At 47.6% G+C, this 14,199-nt stretch overlaps 1 protein-coding gene across 6 annotated transcripts in view; it reads right to left on the bottom strand.

The window, feature by feature from the left end:
• Positions 1-1,810: 1,810 nt before the first annotated feature.
• The window catches only part of Mcph1 (microcephalin 1), a 213,933-nt gene continuing 201,544 nt past the window's right edge, over positions 1,811-14,199 (bottom strand). For 3 of the 6 annotated variants that reach the window (XM_029570466.1, XM_008847195.3, XM_029570464.1), the window contains exons 13-14: positions 13,103-13,340; positions 1,813-2,754 (exon numbers count right to left, since the gene is read on the bottom strand). In XM_029570466.1, coding sequence (XP_029426326.1) covers positions 2,699-2,754; positions 13,103-13,340 — 294 coding nt within the window. In that variant the 3' untranslated portion in view covers positions 1,813-2,698. Of the gene's footprint in view, positions 2,755-13,102; positions 13,341-14,199 lie in introns of all 6 variants that reach the window. The other 3 variants (XM_029570467.1, XM_029570468.1, XM_029570465.1) reach the window with 2 other exon arrangements.

Consider the following 14,199-nt stretch of genomic DNA (forward strand, 5'->3'; position numbering starts at 1 on the left):
TGAATGATATATTTTAGTCTTTTTTATGGCATAGAGCATAATTCATAATTGTCCTACTTAGGGAAACTTACAGATTGTTTTTGTATTTTAAATTGGATTTTGCAAATTTCATACAATATATTGTGATCGTATTTAGACCACCTCCATTATCTGCTCCCTCTTAATTCCCTCACCTGATTTTATGTACTCTGTCTTATATAGTATGGCCTATCAAGTCAAATTTGGGTCCTCAAATGCCCTTTGGTGTGGGTTAATCCACTGGAGCATGTTTAACATATCTAGCATTACAAGCTAAAAGAAAACTGACTCTCTCTCCCAGCAGCTATTGGTGGCCTATAGTTTCTCAGTTAAGATTACAGCTTCTTAGCCACTCCCCACTTCTATGCTGTGACTTTGTTTGGCTTGAGCTTATGTAGGTCTTGTGCATGCCATCATCATTGCTGTGAGTTCATATGAGTAATTTCCCAGTTATCTGGATGTATTAGTCAGGGTTCTCTAAAGAAACAGAAGCAGTAAAATGAATACACACACACACACACACACACACACACATATATATATATGTATATGTATATATATGGATTTATCAGATTAGCTCATAGGATGACATCCATGTAGTCCAACAATGGCTGCACCACACTGGAGAGGCTGAGAATCCTTAGTCACTCAGTCCACAAGGCTGGATGTCTCAGTAGTCCCAACCTGGTGCTGAAGGTCTGACAAATTCCAAAAGATCAGGAAGTCTTCAGTCTACAGCAGCAAGACGAACTCACCAGCAAGAGAGAAGGCAAGCAGCAAGAAGTCCAGCATTCTCCTCTGCCTTCGCCTTTTACACTGGCTGCCATCAGAAGGTAACACCTACATTTAGGTTGTGTCTTCCAGCTTCAGGTGATCCAATTAAGAAGATCTCTTTCATTTCAGTTAATCCCAGGTCCAGTCAAGTTGACACCCAGGATCAGCCATCACAGTGTGTGACCAGTTGTGGAACTCAGTAGTAATCTGTCTGTTGCAAAAGAAGCTTCTTTGATGGGTGGTGACCAGGATACTTGTCTGTAAATTTAAGGATCTATGTTTTGCACATAGTAAGAAATGACATTTGTCTAGGGATGTGACGGCCTTGGAGTTTTTTTTAGATCTTTTTTCTAAGGTCTATGATCATGTGTATTTGGCTAGGTCTACAGCACCACATGAGTTTCCTCCCAGTGAGTGGGCTTTAAGTCCCATTAAGTAGTTGTTGATTACCCCCAAGATAAAAGTGCTACTGCTATGCTGGTGGTTTTTAGGTCTTGAAGCTGGGGATGGACCATCAATTTGGAGCTTGCATAATGCTCTCCAAAGCAATGAGAGCTAGCCTTCAGGGGAAGGGGCTTCCAGGTCAGTTCCAGCTCCATTGCTCCAAATCCTGTGTCTGAAGTATGCCCCATCTTCAGCAATGTGGTCTTCAAGATCTGGGAGGCAGTCAAGGCTGTGGCAATAGCCTATATAATTTTGGGAGTCTCTTGGACTACTCTGGCCAACAACTCGGAGGAAGGTTTCTCCTGTCTGGCACTGTTTCTTGTAATGCAGCCTTCATCCATACGCATGGACTCATGTAGGGATATTGTGTAATTTGTCACTAGGTTGTTGGACTAATATGATTCCCTATGGTTTTTCACACTAGCTAGGCATTATTTACCTCTTGCCTCTCTCTCTCCCTGTCTAACTCTCCTGTCTATGCCTTCCGTATTTAAAGTATCCCCATTTTCCCTTGATATTTGTCTCCTATGGTCCCACCTCTCTTGAGTTCCTTCTTCCTCTTTATCCCCATAGTTCTTTGTCTAGCCCTCCCCTCCTCCCATTTAGATAGTCCCATTTTACCCATTTCTCCCTTAGTAATGCCTGTCTCCTACTGATCTTCAAATGTCTCATATTCTAAGTACGTTTATAATTTTGTGTTAGGCCACATTCATAGCTATCCTTAGATGCACAGGGCACACAGGCCATGGGTTGGACACCCCTGACACAATCCAGTTGCAGTGACTAACTTCTGGTGGGCCTCAAAGTGGGCCCTGGAGGCTCTGGCCTCTGTCTTGAACACTCTGTATCCAGGGCCATTTAGAAGACAGAAATTACATTTGTAAAACATTTTCTCACCTGTCTTCCCTCACTGCTTTGAGAAGAATCTCAGAAACATAAATGTGACCTTAATAACCTAGGAATGTCCTTCCTGTCTAGACATAAGGATACATGTATCCTTATATATAAAAATATGACACACTGATAAAGAGCTCAGAGTCTAAGGAGGAAAGTTACTGGTTTATGTGACTCTTCTTAGTACTAAAGCAATTTAAATAAATTTCCATACGTTATTTCTGAGTACCGTATTTTAAAGACAAAGGTTCTGTGACATTTTAATCATGATTGTTGTTATACAAAAAGCCCAAATGGTGCTGGCCAAGACCTCTCTGAATCACAAGACGAGAGTCAGGAAGAAGTTACATTGAAGATGAACAGTGGGGCTCAGTGCTCTTGCTTTGCGAGCCCCGGGACTCGATCCCCAGCACCACCTAAAAACAAACAAAAGCATTCTGGAGATGAAAACCACAGCATACAGGTAAAGTGGGACTGTCTCCTGTTGCATTCTGCCTGCTTCTCTTCACAGTTGGTTTTCTCTTGAGTGCAGACAACAGCTACCACAGGCAGGTGTCTCGGTGTCTCATCACTGTAACAATAGGTAGTTTTCAAAGTCACAGACCTTGTGCTGAGTGATGGAATCTGGGAGAGAGAAAAACAGCTTGTCACTTAGGTGCAACACGGTACAGTAATCATCTCCTTGGGCATTACAAAAGCATTTTTTCTTTATTTAAACTTTAAATTATTTTTATGTGTATGAATGTATTGCCTGCATGTGTGTAGTGCACCTGTGCTATGCAATACCTGCAGAGGTCGGAGGAGGGCGTTGGATCCCCTGGAACCAGAGTTACAGGTGGTTGTTAGTTGTCATGTGGGTGCTGGGAACTAAACCTGGGTCCTCTGCAAGAGCAGCCAGTGCTCTTAACTGCTGAGCCAGCTCTCTAGTCCCCAAAAGTACATTTTAAAAAACATTTATTATTTTCATTTTATGTGTATGCATGTATTGTCTGCATGTAGGTGAGTGCACCCATGTCGTGCAATGCCTGCGGAAGTCAGAGGAGGTGGTCGGATCCCCTGGAACTGGAGTTATGGACAGTTGTTAGCTGCCATGTGGGTGCTGGGACTCAAACCCGGGTGTTCTGCAAGAACTAGTGTTCTTAACCACTGAGACATCTTTCCAGCCCTCCAAAAGTACATTTTGAACACCTTAAATTTGGCTCTTGGCTCCAATGTAAGCTCTTAGTGAGGAATGCCCCACCCCCTTCCTGATATCCTATTTCCATTAAGTATTTACCAGTTGTTGGCTTCTCTTAAGGTAAGACACAGGCAGGGCCTGTCTTTTTCGTCAACTATTACACCTATAGCACCTCACAATGTAGGTAGCACATGAACAGTGCAAAATAAATGCCTTCTTACTACATGATGAATGACTTGCTGTCACATGTGCTGGTCACTGTCAACTGTTGTGCTGGTCTGAATGAGAATGTCTCCCATAGTATTTGGACACTTGGTCCCCAGTTCATGGTACTATCTGGGGAGGGTCATGGACCCTTTAGGAAGGAGCTGTGGCCACACTGGAGGAAGCATGTCACTGGGGTGGGTTTTTTTTTTTTTTTCCCTTAAATTAAACCTTGCAGAATTTCTAGTCTCTCTCTTGCTTTTCCTGTGCCTGTTGGAAGATGTGAGCGCTCAGCTTTCTGCTCCCGCCACCTCTGTGCCATGCCTCCTCGCTGTGATGGACTCTTACCCTCTGGAACTCTAAGCTAAATAAACCCTTCCTTCTGTAAGAGGCCTTGGTCATGGTTGTTTTACCACAGCAACAGAAGAGCAACTAATACAACCATCAACCTGACAGGTCAAGAATCATCCAGGAGACAAACCTCTGGGCATATTGGTGAGGGAGTTTCTAGATTGCCACCCTAGATGAGGATGGCACATTCCACAGCCTTCAGCAGACTGTTTATAAGGGGCAAGCGCACTGAGCACCAGCATGGCTCTCCGCTTTCTGTGGATGCAGTGTGGCCAGCAGCCCCATGCTCCCGCTTCCAAAACTCCTGCCATGATGGACTGCATCCTCAAACTTCCTTAAGTACTGTGGTCAGATACTTGGCCCCAGAGATGAGTACAACACACAGTGCTCTGATGGAAAGTTTGCTCTACGATAACACTCAGCACTCTGCTCAGCTCCCAAAGCCTGGCACTGCTCACATGCCTGCAGCCTCTTTGAGGCACATGGAGGACTTAGACCCCACCAGGGACAAGACAGTCTGACTTTATGCAGAACATCAACTTCTGCATACTATCAAGGAAATGGGAATAAAATGACTGTGATGGGCCAGCCCTGAACACACTGTTCCTCCTACTTGCGACTGGGCGTGTTAATGCTAATGGTGCCATTGCCTGGGGTTTGTGATGCTCAAGCTTGATGATTAGTTACCTCAGTCTCTTGATTCTCTCGATGCTTCTACATAGACAATTATATCACATGTAAAGATGGCTCCTCTCATTCTGTATGATCCTTGTATTATTTCTTTGCTGCCTTGACTGGCAACCCTAGAACACTGCTGAGTGGGCAGCAGAATTCACGTGCTTCTTGTACCCAACTTGAACCTTAAACTACAGTTCTCGTTATTAAATAATTTGCTGTGTATAGATAACTTCAGGTTAAGAAAGTTCCTATTTACTTCTGGGTTTTGTGGAGTTTTTACCATGAATGGATATTGAACCGTCGTCCACATTGTTAGCGCCACTGAGAAAATTAATAGATGAGGAAAAAGTGTTTTTATTCTCATATTCTTAGGTGTGACTTTGCTGCATACCTTTTATTTGTAGCACACTACTAAATTAGATGTGCTAGTATTTTTAGATTTTTTTTTTATATTCACGGTCACAAATGAGTGATTAGGTTAAGATCAGGGTAGCCTGTAAAACAAGGTGAGGGGCTGGAGAGACAGCTCAGTGGTTGAGAGCACTGACTGCTCTTGCAGAGGGCCTGGATTTGGTTCCCAGTGCCCCCATGGCAGCTAACAACTGTCTGTAACTCCAGTTTCAGGGGATCCAGTGCCCTCTTCTGACCTCCATGGACACTGCATAACATGGCTGCCCTTATATACATGCAGGCAACATACTTATACACATAAAAAAAAAAAGAGTTCTTGTTGCTCTTACAGAGAACGTAAGCTCTGTTCCCAGCACCCATGACAGGTGGCTCACAACCATATGTAACTCTAGCTCCAGGGGATCCTATGCCTCTGGCCTCTACAGGCACCTGCACATACCCACACACAATACACAATACACACCTACATGTAATTAAAAACAAAATCAGAATGAAAAACTCTCCTTTTTGTTTTATTCTGCAATAATTTGTAATTATCGGTAAAACCATTAAAATATCTAAAGGAGATGACGATTGTTAATTAAGATGTACATAAGATAGATTTATCATTTTAAGTACTTTTTATGTGCACACTTCAGTGTCATTGGCTACATTTACAAAACTGTGCAACTATTAGCACTTATCAGTTTCTAGAACTTCCCTGTAATTCCCAAAGTGAATCTCTGTAACCACTAGATAACACCCCACTTCCCTGCTCCAGGCTTCTGGTAACCCTGATCACACCTTCTGTCTATGATTTTTGTAGTTCCAGGGATATCACGTGAGCGGCACCATTAGCATGTGTGTGTGTGTGTCTGGCTAATTTCACTAGCATGACGTCTCCATCCATGGAGCAGCGTCAGGAGCTCCCTCCTCAGGCAAACAACATCGCACTGTCCGCACACACTGCGTCTCTGGGCTCATCTGTCAGTTGGTCCTGGGCCGCCCTCACATTTTCACTACTGTAAACAATGCAGCTATGATTACGGATGGACAGGCACACAGCCCTGAGAGACTCAGCACTCTCGGGGTGTGTGCCCAGCAGTGGAACTGTTGGGTCATGTGGCAATTCCATTTTTCGTTTTGATGATTAGCCACAATATTTACATTCTTTTTAGTGATGTACAAGGGTTCCAATCGCCTACATCTTGAGCACTTTTTTTGTAGGGGAGGGGCTGGGGTGAGGGTTAGCCATTCTGATGGGTGTTGGGGGGTATCTCACTGTGGTTTTGCTTCACATTTCCCAGTGACAGTGACATTGAACACTTATTGTACCTTTGGATTGTTTTTCTGGAAAAATGCTTTTTTAAATTTTGTTCCATTTTTCAATCCAGATACTACTATTATTGAGTCACAGGTTTACGTGTGTATTTATTCTCCTTGTTTCCAGTGTCCCCTGTTCCACAGGCTGCTTTCACTGCTGTGTTATCTGAAGTCTTTCATTCTCACGTTGTCTCATCTTCCTCCTTCACTCTGGTCACCTTCCTTTTGGGGCTGATAAAGAACACGGGCCTCTTTGCTGCCCATGTTCCATGGTGGTGAGGAGCCGTCCTAGAGAACCCCAGCCCTAGCAGAACAAACGACGTCTGTTTTTCCTGGGTTCTGGGAGGGGGGAGACCTGGGCGGCCACTACATGTGCAAGTTCTCCACCATTTTGAAGATAGCTGGCCTGACTGGGCATTTTGTGGTTTCTGTAAACCTTTCATTGTTGTGCAGGGTTCCCTCCAAGTTGGCCCAGAGAGCTTCTGTGTATTTTCTGATGCTTCTGTGGGGGACCGAGAGATTGGAGTCCAGGTCTGCAGCTCCGATGGTGTCCCTTGTGCAGCAGCAGCCTGAGGGCTAGAGGCACACTCACTATTTTCCCTTCTATAATGTTAAATTGTTTGTATTTTCTGTTCCTTGCTGATTCAATCTTGGTAATCAATCTTCAATTTATCAGCATGAAATTGCTCATCACGCTGCTGTGATCTTTAAGACCCGACTGTCTAGCTGTCCCGTTTCCTGATCGGCTCTGCTCATGGCGGTTTCCCTTGTGTTTCTCAGTACTGCACCCTCGGCACTGTTGGCTTGTCCCCCAAGGAACAGAGGCTTGTTCTTGCCCAGCCCTGTTCTCTGCTCTGACCGCTGGTATTTGGTGAACCCAGGCTTAGTTCTTGCCCAGCCCTGTTCTCTGCTCTGACCGCTGGTATTTGGTGAACCCAGGCTTAGTTCTTGCCCAGCCCTGTTCTCTGCTCTGACTGCTGCTATTTGGTGACATCTTGGTCACATTTTCCTTTGTGCTTCAGGATTATTGACTGTCATATAGTCATTCTTCTCCAAGCATCAACATTTAAGAGAAATAGACTAAAAGCAACACTGAGAACTGGGAATGTCTTACTGTCTTCACTTTGGGTTGGGAGACCTCAGCCCCAGTCTTGTAGAATATTGGTTTCTGTACTACAAAGTCTGAAAACCACCACACTGAGCGATCTTGTAGGAAGATTCCACTTCCTGAGCCCAATATAAGATCCCACATTGTACAAGAAAATCAGGTGGCGGGGTTGGAGTACTGGGTTTTTTTGGATAATTTTCTATGTGACTGTGGTGAAGAAATTTAGCTTCCTGCAGCCTCCTGCTGTAGATGGATTTCTACAGGAGACCTCAGGACTCACTTTGAGCTGTTTTAGCTCAGGCCACCCCGGATTTGGTGGGTTAGACAGTAGACATTGACTTCCTCACAGTTCTGCAGGCTGCAGTCCAGGAGTTTCTCCTGAGGTCTGTCCTTGGCCTGCAGATGGCCCTGCTCCCTGCACCTCTCCTGATCTTTTCTCTGAGCCTGCACTTCCTCGAGAGGGAAAACTAATTTACTGGATTAGGGCCCCACCCTTAGGGTCCATTAAATCTTTTTTGCCTCTCCAAATACAGTCACATTTTAAGTTACCTCTATCATTTGAGGTCCTAGGATATTAGGAACCGGGCATGAAACAGCAACAAAAAAGTAATCCAAGCCTAAGGTGCTCCAAAGCGACAAGAAAACCTCCAGAGCATCAATTAATCAGGCCAGTAAGCAAGGACAGGCCAAATTATCAGCAACATCCTATCAGGAGGCCAAGCTCTGAAGTTTCTTCTATGTTTGTTAACCTTTCAGACCCTGGGGCAGACACAGGTTTTAGGAAGTTGCCTGTCACATTGCAACTGCCCAGGACAACCACACCGATGGTCAGGGTGACTTCCTAAACCAACATGGCACATTTCTACTGATGGACACACAACACCGCCAGCTCACACCACCTCCAGTTCCGAGCCGAAGGTGACTGCTGCCGGTTTTGTTCTAAAAGGGACACTGAGGAACTGGCCTTTGGCTGCTGCGAGTTCAGGGAGGACCTCTCATTTGGGGATTGCCCACTGCCTTTATCCAGGCTTTACCTTTAAGTCTGATAAAATTCAAATCCTGCAGTTGAGTTCTGTCGGTGTGAATTTAACAAAGGCCCCTGGCTGGTTAGGGGATTTCACAAAGACATCCACCAAGGGCCATTAGGTGCCCAACGTGCACAGCGGAAAGAGAGGCTGGGCACTCTCCTTAGTCCAGTCTCTGTATTTTCCCAAAACTAAAGCTGACGCTGTTTCAGGGACAGCAGCTGACGTGGACGCCGCCACTGATGACGTGCTGCACAGCAACACTGGGCACCGAGACGATGAACTTGCACCGCTTAGTTTTCCATCTCTGTATTTTGGGAGTTGCTTTTCCTTCAGAGCGGTGGTTGGTGAGCTTCTGGGCCTGGGTTCCTGGGGAAGGATAAATTAAGCACATGGAAGAGAGGGGCTGGCCAAGGGCCAGGCTGGCTGTCATTCCTCTGGTTTCTTTTCTGCCACTGTTTCTACTTACAGCAGATCCCAGCCTCTGTGACTAGTGCTTATCCCTGCAGTGGAGATGTAGACAAGGTAAGCTCAAACAACCCTCACATGTCCGTTAAACATGAAGCACTAAGGCCCGTGGCCTCCCAGCGGCCTTGTTCCACAAAGAGCCACAGTTAACACATGTGGCTTGTGGGCCGGCTGGGGACACAATGGATAACCCAAGCCAGCACGAGAAGGGTCTCTAAGCTATCAGGAACCTTTTCCTGAAACTCTGACATAGGCAAACAGTCAAGTCAAATGTTCTTTATAAGTTATACGGAAATCGTGCCAAGGCTGAACTTTTTTTCAACACTGTGGAGAATATTCCACTGTGTTCCCACAATAGCATAAATGTATGTCTTATCTCTTGAACACAGCCCAGACAACTCAGGGGAGCCTGAGACTGGAACTAGCCTATGAGAAAGGCCAACCCATACTATTTGATTACACCAGAGGGAGGGGATGATGTGACCAGGAAGGAGACAGCACCTCACACACGTGATTGTGCCTAGGGCGGAGCTCTGCCTGCCTCTCACTCATACCAGCCAAAGTCTTCAGGCCCCGGGGGTCTTTGAGAGGTGAAATGGAAACTCTATTCATGGGGGTGCTGAGGGAGATCCAACAATGAGAGAGCAATGTCAGGTACTCCTCTTGTTACTGACATTAGGTACAGGTGATGCTAGGGTTCCTGCTGGCAGGAGTTTGATGTTCATTTTCCTGTTGATTTTCATATATATTCAAGTGCCCACAAGGGTGTTCTTGTTCAAAAATCCCCATTTCTCCTTCTGGTTGAATGATTCACGGAGAATCTTGGCCCGAGCACAGTGCTGTTTCGGGGAAAATGGGCTCTAGGGAGTGACCAGGGAACACACAGCCTCCTTGTAAGACAGCCAGTGCTGCGTCTGACTCTCCGTGGAGCTCCTGAGTAAGGCAGGGCCTCGGTGCTTTCTGCGAAGCCCCACGTGGTGACATTTTGTATTCATTCTTGTTCTATGGCAGTGGTGTACGGTGGCTGGGAAGGCAGGCTGCCCGGCGCTGAAGGTTCACCAGACTCCAGGCTACAAGAAATTCTTATACGAATAACCACTCATTTTTCCAAGCTTATGGATGCTGGGTTCTGTGAGTGTGCTGATAGTGGGGGGTCAGGGTGGTTCATAACACTAGGGTATCGAAGGCCCTGGAGAAGGATCGTGTTGGTGCATACCTTTCTCTACAGCCAGGAAAAGAAGAGGAACCTCTGAGCAGTTTCAGACATAAACCTTGACCCACATGAACACATCTGAATCTACTACCAACCAAGCATACCACCTCCATGGAGTTCTCCATCTGGATGGAAACAACAGATCTGAAAGCAGATAAAAAAGCTACTTCCTACGCTGCAGGGTCCTACTCTTAGGCCCTTCCTGGCTGACCTCACACAGTATGCCTATTCCACCTGGAATAAGTTTAACTGATAAATAATGATCACTGCCTTTCATTATATCACAAAATAATTTTCCTTTCAAACTGATGCTTTAAAATGTTTCACACATCCCTCATCTGAATCTTAGCACAGTTTGAGAACACAGTCCTCTCTCCCTCTCTAGGGATAGAACCTGGGGTTGTACAAGACAGGCAAATACTTTCACCACTGGGCCGAGTCCCCCAGCCGGGGGAGAAATCGTTCTTTAGAAGTGTTAACAATGATAGAAGTTAGTGGGAGAAAAGGCTTCAAAAGACACGTGTCACTTTGTCACAGTGTGGGGGGTGGGGTAACTATTCTGTGTACCCAGTGACAGCCTCATTGGGGGGGAGGCGCTCCTGGTTGAGGTGGATCATAGCACACACGGCTTCACACTCTTCCGTTGTCTCCCTTGTTGATCACATGAGGTGAACAGAGAGAGAAAGAATAAGGCAGCGCAGAGCCTGGAGGGTCGGGACACGGGCCTGCTGCACCTGGAGGTCTGTGTGACTGAACAGATGCAGGAGCAATGCCTCTGCTCTGTGCACACCGCCGGAGCTGTAGGGTTACAGTTCAGTGTAGAGAGAGAAAAGCTGACCTAGTAAGTGCTTAAAGATACATGGCTCAGGCTGGAAGTCTCAGCATGTCTGGGGGTGCCTGCGAGCCGGGGGACCCATCCTACTTGGGCAGGCCTGCAGCGCGCACAATACCCGGATGCTGCCAAGGGCACAGGCAGCTGGTGTAATCAATGACAGGGCAGGAACAGGACGTCAATTAGGGGAGGAAAGAAGCAGACACGGGGGTCTCTGAGCCAGCCCTGGCATGCGGGTAACATTGAGGGTCTTGGGTAGACACTGCAGGTAGGCAGCCACCCCTAAACGACGGAAGAACTAGGCTTGCCTCTACCACGCTCAGCCTGGTGGCTGCACAGGACGCAGGGGGCACAGGAAGGGCTGTCAGTCACTCAGCCTGGAAACAACTGGAGTACAGGCTGGGCTGGGGCCCTGTGCAGCACAGTTCCCCAGCTCTGGAAAGATGAGCCGCTGCCTCAGACTGGTGGTGTCATGAATACAGCTCTGTCCACCAGACAGTCTTCTCAAAGGACAGTTCTGACCTGCAGGGGTGTCAACTTGATACACTTTTCCAAGAAACAAAACGAGAATTTCTGCTTCAGAACTCGGGATGTTTGGAGGGTCTGTTCTTGGCATTTAGAAAGAGTAAACAGCTGCCTGGCTCTGGGACTGGAGATAAAGGGGTAGATTATTTTTTAATAACTTTCTAGGCAAAAGATAAATTGCTCAGTAGCAGATAGTAAAAACTGCTTTTGATGTCCTTAGTCAAAAATTGTATCAAGGACAGTCTCAGTCATTTAAATGTCATTCATGAAATGTATGTTTTGCTGTGAATGTAACTCAGGAAAACACGGCTATTTACGCACTCAAGTAGAAGGTGGAGAAGTGCGAGAAGCCAGGACTTTGGGTTTAGAGATGAGGGCAAGCCCAGGGAGGGGGGCTGGGCAAGAAACCCAGGGAGGGGGCTGGGCAAGAAACCCAGGAAGAGTAGAAAACAGGGAGACAGCTCTGAGGCACCCAGAGCCAGGCAGGCACCTGGCCACAGGGGGAGAGGGAGGGAGAGGGGAAAAGGGAGAGACAGAAGGAGAGGGAGGATTAGGGAGGGAGGAAAGAGTAGATGGGGAAGAGGAGGGAAGAGGGGAGAGGGTGGAGGGGAGGAAGAAAAGGAGGAGGAAGGAGAGGGAGGAGCAGAGACGGCTCTGAAGGAGCCAGGTGAGGACCTCAGCCAGAGGAGACAGGGAAGGCTCTGTACGTGTAGTAACATTGTCAGGGCGGAGCTGAACCCCTTAAAATTCCCATGTTTGAGCCCTACCGCCATCCCTTGGAAGCTATTTGGAGCCCAAGAAGATGCAATTAAATTGATATGAGGTTCCTGGGGTGGCTCTAACCAGTCTCACCAGTGTCTTCCTAAGAGAAGAAAGTGTGGACTCACAGACCAAGTGAGGACACAGGGAAGTGATGCCATCTGCAAGCCAGCCCAGCCCAGGGGAGAGGCACACGGGTCCTTCCCTGACCCACCGGGGCTTGGCTGTCCAGCTTCCATGACACTAAGAAAATGACTGCTTAAGCTGTCTAGTCTGTGGAGCCTGGTGCTACCAAGCTAACCCGTTTGTCAAAACCCCCAGGAGAAGACTTGAGGTTTACGCACAAAGCAGAGTCCTGGGTTCTGCATGGGATGCATCTGCTGTAGGGCTGCTGAGCCCAGTCAAAGGCCACTGGCCTTCCCCTCTGCACGCTCACCTCCTCCTGGCTCTGTGGTACTTTTGCTCCTGGCAGCCTTCCAGAGGTGGTAGTCAATAAAGCCCACCTGCTACCATCATGCATGTGAACAGCCTCCTAACGCCAGGTGTCTGGCTTAGCATCGTGTCCTCCAGGATCACAGGCAGAAACCCGAGCCAGTGCACTGTGGTCACACTGTACTCAGCACGTGAGGCTGAGGAGCTCTGGGAGAGTAGGTTTTCTTCATGTACAAGGCAGTGGAGAAGGCAATGCAATTCCCTTTCCTTATGAGCTGCCCCTCAGCTGGGAAAACGGGGCCCTTAGGAAGCTGCCTGGAGGCTGAGCCAGCAGTCCCAGGCTCAGGCTGCATGCAGGGGGCACCTTTCTCTGAGACCTGTCCTTACCACCACGAACAGGACCGTGCTCTCAGTGAGTTCCCATTGGCCCTGTGATCACAGGAACCTCCCCTCCATCCTGTCGGTGTTCCACCACTTGGGTTCCTACCTAAGACCCATTTTTCTGACAGATACTTGATCCTTGGTTCCTTCTTTCCACTGAAAGGCCCAACGATGAGGCTGGCCTGCTGAGGCGCTGGGCTGACTCGGCCACCGCACAGGTGCACCAGTTCACACAGCTTGGCCCTTGGGGGGCTGCTGGCTGCCGTGATGAACATCTTTGGCTGGTTGGCAAAGAGGGTTCCTTGGTATCGCCGGGTGGACAACTGGCGTTCACGTCGGCAGACCTGCGGGTAGACAGAAGGGAGTCAGTATGCGTAGAGCTTGCTTACTCTGCACGGAGCAGACTGGCAGTGACTCACTTCCTTGTTCAGGAACAGACCCTCAGCAGCTGGGCCTGGCTGGAGTGGCGATATCTGAAATTGTTCAGGGGGGTTACATTATGACAGCCCCCACCCCAACGGGCACAGGGTACAAGCAGGGACTTAATGGCACACCAGTTGTTCAGTTTGAACCATCACATACTATCAGTGTTCTAATCCGCCTCTGGGCCTCCTCCAGGCCTTCAGCAGAGAAACAGGTTAATCTGCCATCTGGGAAACCTCAGAGAAGGGGGACCCAGCATGGCTTCTTCTTCCCAAGTGCAAAGTGTATAAATAGTGAATGAAAAATCAAAGTGGTTCCTAGATGCTTCCTCTCCTACCCCGTGTTTTGGGGGTGGACAGTGTAGACAGGCTTGTCTGTTGCCTAGTTGCTAGTGGAAATAAGGCAAGGGGTGTGTGGTGAGACAAGAAACAACCAGTTTCCCTCTCCTCATAGCTCTAGGGCAGAACATAGAGTCATGGTTTCCACAGCTGCCAGAATCCCTAGAGCTTATCAGGTAAACTGCGTGGTAAGGGGGGGCGGTATGTGTGTGGGGGATTATTCTGACATAAGTCATTCCTGACTTAAGGCTAAGAGAGCGCCATCTATCTCTGATGATCATGTGGTGCATATATTTTTAACGTAAATATTTACGGGTGGGTGCACAAGGAAAAAACGGCTTAAGGTAAAGATGCTGTGCTACTCACTTTCGGCTGGTCTGACAGGATTTGGGAGGTGAGCGACCTACGGGAAGAAGGCTTGCGGTTTCAGCCCATGGTTGTG

This window comes from Nannospalax galili, unplaced genomic scaffold (assembly GCF_000622305.1).
Source record: "Nannospalax galili isolate Female #2095 unplaced genomic scaffold, S.galili_v1.0 scaffold1483, whole genome shotgun sequence".
NCBI classification, from domain to species: Eukaryota; Metazoa; Chordata; class Mammalia; order Rodentia; family Spalacidae; genus Nannospalax; species Nannospalax galili.